This window comes from Gadus morhua, chromosome 6 (genome assembly GCF_902167405.1).
Source record: "Gadus morhua chromosome 6, gadMor3.0, whole genome shotgun sequence".
Lineage (NCBI taxonomy): Eukaryota > Metazoa > Chordata > Actinopteri > Gadiformes > Gadidae > Gadus > Gadus morhua.
Genome location: NC_044053.1, coordinates 3344668 through 3355658, shown reverse-complemented (window position 1 = coordinate 3355658; position 10991 = coordinate 3344668). Strand labels below are relative to the sequence as shown.

Sequence of the window (10991 nt, the reverse complement as noted above, 5' to 3'; positions counted from 1 at the left end):
AGATGAAGAGGTAAGAAGAAGGAGAGTGAGAGGGAGGGAGGGAGGGAGAGAGAGAGAGCTAGAGGTCTTACTAAAGTAGAGAGAGAGGGGGAGAGAGAGAAAGCCCGGTGCCCCTGTATGGGGGGTGTAGGATGTTATCTGTCTCGTGCCCCCCCCACCCCCCCCATCCCTGGAGTGGGCTCAGTGGAATGCTCCCCGAAGATGGAGGAGTTCCAAAAGGGGGAGTGACGACAGAGGGAGCGAGAGACAGCACCAGAGAGAGAGAGAGCTAGAGAGAGTGTGGGAAAAGGGGGGGGGGGGGGGGGGGGGGGGGGAGAGTATATATACATCCCAAAGAGCCTGGTGCTCTAACACACAGCTGGACTACTGGCTGCTGGACTCAACTCCATTGCCAGAAAGCCGGTGAGTTTGTACCTGATTCTACTATTTACGCTTGTCAATTTCCCTAAATTATTCAATTATTTTTTTTTTCTAGGATTCTCTTGGATTTATGAGGGTTCTTTTCTCCTGTTTTTTTGATGGCCTTGCGTGGGAACTGCCTATGCTCGGGGAAATGTGAGACTCTCATTTGAATAATGGTTGCCTATCTACTGTTAACTTGGTGACATAGCACAATGAGGACTGTTTGAGGCCAACATAAAGCAGGGATATGGAGAGTAGATGTTCTGTAGCTCAGGGTTGTCTGCTGTTGTCTGGGAGTGCTCTAAAGGTTGTTTTCTACTTTAATGTGGTCAATAATTAGTCATTAGAGTACACGGTAAAGCCGGCTGCTTTTGGTGAAAGTTGTGAATTTGTAATTTGAGGAATTTGAACAGCAAAGTCCAGGTTTTCTTACATGCGTAGTTGAGCAAGTGCCATGAAGGGACTCGCCTTTATCTTTCTCACTTGAGGACCTCTTTAATCTGGTCAAACGGCGAAGAACAACCGTTATTTGGCCCAGGGAAGATATTTCCAAGACAAAACCAAGATAATTTTTAAAGTATTGTATTTTGTATTATTGTGTTTTTATTTCATTTTTCCAATTACAATGCCAACCTCCAAAAGCGGCCAAAAATGTGTTCTGCTGTAAAAGTCTATCCTCCATTTTAAGATCACTTTGCCTCGTCTCGTTCCAATCGCCCGGCTTATGCAAGATTGTGAAAGAAAATACAGTGTAGTAGTTTTGTGATCGAACAAGCCGGATCTGATCAGTGATCAGCCCTCATGCAGTCATGTAAAACGACACCATTGATTTCCTCACACTGCACCAATTACTGGTCCACCCATTAAGACATACCAGTAGTGAAGCAAAAAAAGGGGCCTTCTAACACATCGGTATTGTTACGCTACGCACAACTAAACACCAAGTTGTGTCTGCCAACTCGCATCGTGAATTTGATGATAGACGGGTGGGCTGGTGCCTATAATGACAGAGGGAGTATGTTTCCTATTCCAGAACAAGTGTAGCGCTGGTGGTGGTGTTGGGGGAGGGGGTGGTGGTGGTGGTGGTGGTGGTGGTGGCGGCGGCGGTGGCCTCCACCCAGATATGGGTGTGGCGTTCCTCCTCTCCCTGAACTGGCAGACGGATCCTCATGGAAGGATATCCGTGTGCTATCATCACTGTGGTGTGTGTTTTGGCCTTTTGAGTGTGATACAATAGACATCATCAGTGTGAATGACCCATATCCCCCTAAACATGTTTGTCGAAGCCCAGAGCGCACACATCGAAGCCGGTTTGATGTTTGCTTTAATTGTTCCTGACGCAAAGGTCGGTCGTGCCGGCGGGTGCGTCTACCTGGGGCGGACTGCGAGCGTCGGAGGAGCGCAGGGACACTCGGCTGGGAGTCTGTGTGTCACGGACAATGAGCGTCCCAGGGTGTGGCCCTGGGACGCTGTAACTGTAGAAGTGCAAGTTCAGACACGGCTCAATCTGTCAGGGAGTTGTGTTTGAGAGTTAACTGTCATGTGAAAATGTCTGGCACTAAGCACTGGAGGCACGGGGCTGTTGTTGCTGCTGCTGTTGTTGTTGTTGTTGTTGTTGTTGTTTTGAACGGCGGGACTCTGACCTGAACCCCAGACACATAACAACAATGACATCAATCAATCAACATGATGACGATGAGCTTTGAGATTTGATTTGATTGTGTGTTCCCTCCCCCTGTATGCTCCAGCGTTGTCTCTGGCTGCTGCGGAGAAGAACCAGTGTGATTCAGGAGTAGATTGTCTTGCGACTGAGGCTCCCAGGATGACTGATTGGCTGTTGAAGAACAAGGACGCGTTTGAGCGAGCGGTGGCGATGATGGGCAAGGGTTGTGAGGTCCTGGCCTCCACCGTGGGCCAGCTCCACCCCATCCTGGAGGCCGTGTTCATGACCTCCGCCGAGATCCTTGGCAACCCCGAGGGCAAGGAGGCCCGCTACCTGACGGAGCAGTTTGAGCAGCTCAACCTGAAGCTGAAGGTGCTGCAGGCCGAGGAGCAGATCGCCCGCGAGCACGTGAGATCATCCATGAACAAGCAGAGCTTCGACCGCGAGGCCCAGATGCTCAGCCAGTACGAGAAGTTCCAGGACTTCATCAAAGCCAAGCCCGAGTACAAAGCGTTGAAGAAGGAGAAGTTCCTAAGCCAATACAAGATCAGCAACGGGGACCTCCACCTGGACGCCCTCTACAACGCCGTCATAGGCGAGGACAACACGGAGATCCCCATGCTGGAGAAGGTGGTCTACGTCGAGGCCAGAGGCCGGCGGGCAGTGGAGGGATTCTGCGCGAGCCTCAAGAAGCTCTTTGTCGTTGGGATCCTTGCCGTCATGGGCCACGCCGCCCTGAAGGAGGGCGAGATCGACCAGGAGATGGTGAAGAAGTGGCAGGACCGCATGGAGAGGGTGGAGGTCCTGATGAAGGCGGCCGTGGACGACTGCACCCAGAACTTTGCCGAGCAGGCCAAAGCCGACACGGAGCGCGAGCTCCGGGACAAGACGGGCAGCCTGAGCGGGGACTTCATCAAGCCCATCCTGGCGTCCCTGGTGAAGAAGTACGACTGGGTGAGCTGGTCCGTCCGCGTGCTGCGGGCCGAGGAGTGGTTCCTGTACAGCTGGGTGGTGGGCAAGAAGTTCAGCGGCTGGGCCGGAGGGGAGAACTATTTCGAGGCGTCGACCAAGAACAAGTTCATGGTGGAGGTGTCCTTCTGCGTGGAGCCGGTGGACCTCGACCAGACCCACATCCGGAAGGCCATCGAGGGCCGGAGGATGAAGAGAAACATGGTGGACGTGGCCGCCACTCTGAGCGGGAAGGTTCCGGACTGTCTGGTGCACGCCGTCCACCCTTGGAAGGATGTGGAGGAGGTCAACAACTTCAAGCCTGAGTGCTACTACTTTGTCAAACACAAAAGTGCCTACATCTGCATTCACCCCCTGTAGCTTCACACCTGGCCCGCGGGGTCTCTCGCTGCCAATTTGTCTTGAGAAAAGAAAAGCTTCAAATTCAATTATTCATTATTTTTTTGTACAATGGGTGCCTTTATTCAAACGTCGATGGTGTGGAAAATTTGCCTTCTCTGGGATAGGAGATTTATGTCAGTTATTTTTTTGTAGGCCAATCTTTGGGGTATTAATATGTAGCTTTGAACACATGCAACTCTTTGTCAATATGTCCTTTGCACCTATAAACAAAATAACGAATAAAGGGGGATCAATTTCATCTGCCAAAATCAAGAGATACTATATAACTATCTGTTTTATTTTCATTGCAATAAATGTAAAACATTGAATGTGTCGGTGATTATCTTTCTTTGGCTCAAGGTTTAAGTAAGGGATAATGTATAGAACGCCGGTCATTATCGAGAAAATAAGCCCCGACAGGGCGAACAGGACACCGACGCGCAGCGGAGGTGTCTTGCTTCGCCATGAAGGGCTTGTATTTCGATAATGACCGGCGAAGTTCTATACATTATCCCGCTTATTACACGGCTACTTCCCAAAACGAAACAATTTATTAACAATGTACTTGTTACCAACATTCATGGTGTTGATCAGCAGAGAAATAGTCCGCCCAAGACGTTGACGTCGTCGCTTAGCAACCGACAGCGCTTGGGTTGATAGTGATATCCCACTTATTACATTGACAAGTTACCGGACTACGTGCGGAGTGATACCAAAGGCAAAAAGTCATTTTGTTCACCTTGACAGCGGTCATTATTCATTGGCAACGGTCAATTTTCCAAAAATAATTGACCGCCGGAAGTTGTGAAGTGCCCATGCAAGTGAACGGAACGTTGAAAAGACCCGTGTAATAACTCTAGTTAAGTGGCAGTGTTGTACCCCAGTTGGACTCTGGGGGATCTGTGCCCCCCGAATGTAAGATTATATGTTCATCATAACCTGCTGTGATCTTCCGATGCAATGATGGAGGATTTGAAGCCAAACTTGGGGGTGATGGTGTGTCATTCCGCTAAGAATCCAACAGAGATCGCTGGATTACAGAAAATGATATTTCGAAATACATATTTTTATGTAGCTAAAAGCAACAAATTGCCAGGTGAAGTTCAGCCGTCGGGCCTTGAAAAAATATTGTCATCGTGATAAATGCGTTTTCTGGAATAGTTTTAACGTTGTGGGGCTCTCTTGGGTTTGCCAAGTACCAAGAAACCATGGCGACCACACGCAGACAGGACTATCGTTGGGTCGGCTCGTCCATCGTGTGTGGACGGAGGCGCTCAGGCAGGAGGCTTGAGGTTGGAACCAGTGGACTTCTGAGGCTTGTAGTGGACAGTGGACTTCTAAGCGGCTTGTGGAGGAAACCAGTGGACATCTAAGCGGCTTGAGGAGGAGACCAGCGGACCTCCAAGCGGCTGTTAGGTGCTTTCCCTACTGGGTAGGTAAACAGTATTGATCCAAGTCCTTCCTCCGCATTGGTCTCCATCTGTCGGTGTAGGAGGAGGTTTTGTTGCTTTAACGTGAATCTAATGCGGTTTCTCTGTCTGACTGACTTATACAGTTGGATAAATAATTCTGTGATCAAATGGTACCGGACCGGAGATTGCCATATTTTCGTTTTTTTGTTTGAATTATTTTATACCTGACTTTTGTTTATTGTTACTTTTTCGGTTTGTTTCCATAGGTTATTCGTTCTTTTACATTTTCTTTTTTGTATTATTGGTTACTCCACAACAATGGCAGGCAGTTAATTGGTTCGATTTTTGCTTGTACAGCACTTTAGTCCACACTTTGTTTTGCTTTTAAGGTGCTTTGTAAATCGATAACCTCTAAATTAGATCAGGTGGTCTCCGTTCTTAATTGACGTCCCAGAAGGGAAGGCACTGCAGGGTGTTCACCACCAGAGGTCGCTGTCCTCACATTGTAACGAGAGTCTCTGGCTTTATTCCCCACTAATTTATTTTGATCGTGCGCTTCAAGATGTCTGTGTGAAAATGAAACGTAATAGTGGACAGGCTTGACAGATCAATTTATCAAAGCCATTTTTAATGTTTCATGATTTATTATGAAGCTTACACGGTTATTTATTTGGTGTTATTTATTATTCGCAAAGTATAAGCATATATGCAGCTATCTGTAGTTTACATTGTGACAACTCATAGGCCTAATAGCAGAGTCAAACGGTGTATTGATCCGTTTGCCTCCGACTCTCATCTCCAGATGGAAGGGAGGAAATTAGGACCTGTTGGAAATTCTGGTGCTGACTCAAACAAAAAAAAAATATGGAAACGTCATTAAGTATCAATTCTCTACCCCCCCAAAAAAAACTGCACGCAAGCACTAAAAATACCCCGCGATTATAAAACTATAAAGCTGGTTTCCGACAGCAGATATCGGCCAATATCAATATTTCCTCCACAAATGAAGGAGAGCTGATCCAGCGTGGCAGAGAGCTGCCGGATCAATCAGAGCCTCCGCTGGTGTCGGCCAATCGCAGCCCAGGGTAATGCTGTTAGCATCGGGCGGCCATCGACCTGTGCTGCTCTCTGAGGACGGATCTGAGGAACAGAGGAAAACATTTGTTCAGCGACACACCGGCTGCAGTCCAGCAGAGCCCTGAGACACCTCGGTCCTCACAGCGCCTGGGGTGTTAACACCACCCAACACCACCCCCTCTACACAACACCACCTCTACACAACACCAGCTCCGCTACACAACACCACCACCTCTACACAACACCGCCTCTACACAACACCAGCACCTCTACACAACACCAGCACCGCTACACAACACCAGCACCTTTACACAACACCACCACCTCTACACAACACCGCCTCTACACAACACCAGCACCTCTACACAACACCAGCACCGCTACACAACACCACCACCTCTACACAACAGCACCTCTACACAACACCACCACCTCTACACAACACCAGCACCTCTACACAACACCAGCACCTCTACAGAACACCAGCACCTCTACACAACACCACCACCTCTACACAACACCAGCACCTCTACACAACACCACCCCCTCTACACAACACCACCTCTACACAACACCACCTCTACACAACACCAGCACCTCTACACAACACCAGCACCTCTACACAACACCAGCACCGCTTCACAACACCACCACCTCTACACAACACCACCATCTCTACACAACACCACCACCTCTACACAACACCAGCACCTCTACACAACACCACCACCGCTACACAACACCACCACCTCTACACAACACCAGCACCTCTACACAACACCACCACCGCTACACAACACCACCACCTCTACACAACACCACCACCTCTACACAACACCACCACCTCTACACAACACCACCCCTCTACACAACACCAGCACCTCTACACAACACCACCACCTCTACACAACACCACCACCTCTACACAACACCACCACACACAGCCAACCCCACCACACACACCTATCACCACCTCCGTCCATAACCAGACCCCACCAACCCAACAATGCCTCCTCCACCTCCACACCATATTACACAACATCACCAGACATAGGCCTACACACACACACACACACACACACACACACACACACACACACACACACACACACACACACACACACACACACACACACACACGTCGTTACATTATACTCGGGGGCCCTTTCAGGGTCAAGGGCGGGACAACTGTGATAAACGGGTGTCATGTCCTTGCCTGAAGCACACACGCTCACACCTGCATGAACACACTCATTTGATCCATGGAGCCCTACAGTGGACGACGCCATCACTGAAGACGACAATGTGTGTGAGAGTGTGTATGGGTGTGGGTGTGTGTTAGTGTGTTGTGTGTGTGTGTGCGTGTGCGTGTGTGTGTGTCTATCTATCTGAGTGTGTGTGTGTGTTTGAGTGCGTGTGTGTGGGTGTGTTTCTCATAGTGTGTGTGCGTGTGTGCGTGGGTCAGCATGATGCTTCTATCTCATGTCGTCCTGAAAAGCAGTCACCTTGTCCCTCTATCAAAGGTTACTAATAAACCTGAGTTACTGGTAGAGAGTGGGAGGGGGGGAGACAGACGGGAGGAAGGGAGAGAGGGGGAGGAGGCAGAGGGAGAGGGAGAGAGGCAGACAGTTCAGTTCGTATTTTATTTTTACCGCAAGGCAAACTCACTTTGCAGCTGAGTATGATCGACATGACAAAGAGATATGTCAAAGGTCGAAATCGGGTAGAAAACAAACCCTCAAACAAATCAAAGCGGTAGGAGCAGTAAGTGTGAGATAAAATGCACGATTCTAATTGGGTTGCAAATGTGTGGCACAGGGTAAGAAGGAGAGTGTCTATCTATTGCACATTGCTCTGGTTCATCTCAGGGGAGGTGAGCTCTCTCCCATGTAGAGGTCGTCAGGATTCCTTCATAGTGACTGTATCTACCTCATGACTGGCTGGCTAAACATATCTTAAAGTCGGTTGGGTGGGTGACGGATTGAGACAAGAAGAGATTGAGAGACATTTATGGAGAGGGAGAGAGAGAGAGTGGTGAGGGGGAGAGAGTGAGACGGCAGAAATACATCTGGGGCCACAGATGAAGCCATGACATCATCACGTAGCTCTTCTGTGTTTGGAGGGGAAGTATAATTATGTACTGAAAACAAAACAGATATAACCCCCTTCTGAAGCATCTCGAAGTCACTGGGCTAACACACAATCCCAAGATGACTAAGACACAAACAAACATACACACACATAATCATATATAAACACACACACGCACGCACACACACACACACACACATACACACCTATGCAAACACACACACACACACACACACAATAATAATTATCTATATTTTGCATATACATCTTCATAAACACGTCAACTATCCTACGGTCCGGAATATGCAACAACAAGAAAACAGTATCACATCGATCTTGAAAAGTCTTAGAAAGTGTGATCTGGTTTTAGCTCCTGAGTCTTTGGTCGAGATAATCCTCTGTAAGATCTGATAACTGAGCAGAGAGATGTGGGCGTGCGAGGATGTTTAGCGCAGAAGAGAGAGAGGGAGGGGGAGGGAGGGAGAGAGGGAGACATTATTTAACCCGACCGTGGAGGGGTCCAGATAGCATTAGGGAGGGAGGGCAGGGAGGGGCGATCGAGTTAGAGGGAGAAAAAAGCGTGAGAAAGAGGAAATGAGGAGAGCGGGTAATGAGAGGAGATGTCCCCGGGGAGAGGTGTCGCCTCGAGCACACCCAAAGGAAGACATCGTTCTCCTTCTGAGCTGAACGCCCCCCAGAGAGATGCACGTGTGAGAGGGAGGGGTCCCACGCTACGCTACAGCTACGGTGTGAGGGGTTGGGGTAGGGGTGATAGGGTAAGAGTGAGACGCTACGCTAAAGCTACGGTGTGAGTGGTTGGGTAGGAGTGATAGGGTAAGAGTGAGACGCTACGCTACAGCTACGGTGTGAGGGGTTGGGTAGGGGTGATTGGGTAAAAGTGAGACGCTACGGTACAGCTGCAGTGTTAGGGGTTGGAGTAAGAGTGATAGGGTAAGAGTGAGACGCGATGCTAAAGCTAGGTTGTTAGGGGTTGGGGTAGGGGTGATAGGTTAGAGTGAGCTTTAGGTGCTATGTTATGGTTGGGTTTGAGGGTTTTAGGGGGAGGTTAGCTTGTTGGTACAGGGGTTAGACTAGAGCAAAGGAAAGGTTTAGGTGTTATGATTAGATTGTAGTCCTATGGTTATGTCAGGGTACAGGTAGGGTTAGGTGTAAGGATGAGATTAGAGAATGAGATGTTGGGGTAAGGTTAGAGGTGAATTTATTCAGGGTAAATTGTTGGTTGTCAGGGACGGGGAAGGGTTATGGCTTACAGTTATAAATGATGGTCAGGGTTAGTTCAATTTAGGGTTGTATTAATATTTAGAATTTGGACTTACAAAAAATATTGATATAATGCCAGCCTCCTGTGACCATCCTGATAATCACAGTTACGTTTAACAATGATATCAGTTTGGCTATAGCTGGGCAGCCATTGATTATGAAATACGGCCTCGGTTTTACTACTGACTGACGCTCATCAACTTGAAGAATCCGGTTGGAGGTTAATCAACAAACATATTATCTGAGAAAAGCCTTCCCTTCAGATTTCTATCAATCTTTTATCATTGTTACTTGGATAAAACTCCTTTGATTGTTACATATTCCTTGGGTGCAGCCATTGTGAAATTTTATGTGATACCAATTGTTCTTCATGAACTGAGACCCCCTCCCCGGAATGCTGATTGGTCAACGTTTGGGTCAAGGCTTTCAACAGAGTCTCCTGAGAATAACAGAATGTGATCGAGATGAATCACATGGCTAATAAAATGCAAAAACGTAGAAGACACTCACCTATCTCATTCCTGCAGTTATCCTATTCCCATATTCTCTGATTGTGTTGGATACTATTCCAGTTGCTCCAATATTGATTCCATGGTTTGATGGTTCTCAGCCGTCTCAACATTGGATTGCAGTGTTTGCTGAATCCCAAATCATTTCTTTGGGGATCGGACAAGTTTGAACAGTTATACCATGCAGCCCCTTTGAGAACCACTCCCATAACTGAGGCAGCCAGTCAGGCTCTCAGGACTCTCCCCCTCTCTAGTCACATCATTCAGAGCACCCTTCCTCCCGGAGTCCTTGTACGAGTCTGTAACTAGAAGAAGGAGAGTATGAATACTTTTGTTAAATCGATTAAATATCTTAAGTTTTTGGGGTGGATCAAAAACTACGCTCAGAGTCGTACAGATAAACAGACGCCATCTCTGCTTACAGTAAATTTAGAGCCTGTTCATAATCGACCAGTCAATCCAATCCAGTGGTTGGTCTACTCTCAGACTAATAATAGAAAGTCACTCTATAAAACCATTAAAGCATTGAACTTGTAATCAATGTATTGGTCTGATCTGCTGAACATGCAATCTATCAGGCCACTCTTCCTTTCTCTCTCTCTCTGTATCTCTCTGCCGCTCTCTCTCTCCTCCTGTATTCCTCTCTCTTTTCTTATATGTCCTCTTATTTAACAAAGCTTGTGCTGATTTGTTTCAAAGCAATCTCCACCTTGTATCTGGATGGTTTTAGAGGCCTCTCTATTCCTTGGATTTGTTTGAATAATTTAAAATGATTTAGTTTGTTTTGTAAAACTCAACTCTAAGAAAATCATGTTGGCCTCACAATGAGGTCATCAAGAAAATGGACCACGTGGAATACACGTGGAAAAGAGTGTCTGTGAGGTTGGTAGCGGGTCAAGGGCCAACATGTGGTCCGCAGCTGCTTCGTCTGGAGAAAATAAAGAAGGAACCTCAAGCAATGACTTGGAAGGTAAGTCCCCATTTCCACTGCATGAATATTGATGAACCGCGTTGGATAACTAAAAGCTGTAGAGGAGGACAATAGTACATCAAATTAAAGAAATCGATTTTTATCTAACCCATTTTATGAAGAAACGGAACAGAGTCAAACAAGATGAAATATAATAACGACGTACAGTATGACGTATTATTTATTAACCTGAATCCGGGCAGCGGTCCCCTCTTCCATTGAGGTTTGGCTGGGTT

At 47.6% G+C, this 10991-nt stretch overlaps 1 protein-coding gene and 1 long non-coding RNA gene across 3 annotated transcripts; one reads left to right on the top strand and one right to left on the bottom strand.

Annotated features, from left to right (window-relative positions):
- The first annotated feature begins 310 nt into the window (after positions 1 to 310).
- Positions 311 to 3439, top strand: LOC115545028 (uncharacterized). 2 transcript variants are annotated; one of them, XM_030357752.1, is made up of 2 exons: positions 311 to 402; positions 2151 to 3439. In XM_030357752.1, the coding sequence occupies exon 2, from the start codon at positions 2225 to 2227 to the stop codon at positions 3392 to 3394; it is 1170 nt and encodes a 389-aa protein (XP_030213612.1). In that variant the 5' UTR covers positions 311 to 402; positions 2151 to 2224; the 3' UTR covers positions 3395 to 3439. The 2 variants fall into 2 exon arrangements, with proteins under 2 accessions (XP_030213612.1, XP_030213614.1); XM_030357754.1 differs by having other exon boundaries at positions 332 to 402; positions 2144 to 3439.
- Positions 3440 to 5434: 1995 nt separating this feature from the next.
- On the bottom strand, positions 5435 to 10066 carry LOC115545030 (uncharacterized). The gene is made up of 2 exons (XR_003977051.1): positions 9787 to 10066; positions 5435 to 5967 (listed from the first exon to the last, which is right to left on the bottom strand). It is a non-coding gene; the product is annotated as an uncharacterized LOC115545030 (long non-coding RNA).
- Between the last annotated feature and the right edge of the window lie 925 nt (positions 10067 to 10991).

Bases quoted from the DNA above. Each gene is read 5' to 3' on its own strand.
- LOC115545028 (XM_030357752.1), top strand. From the start codon at position 2,225: ATGACTGATTGGCTGTTGAAGAACAAGGACGCGTTTGAGCGAGCGGTG.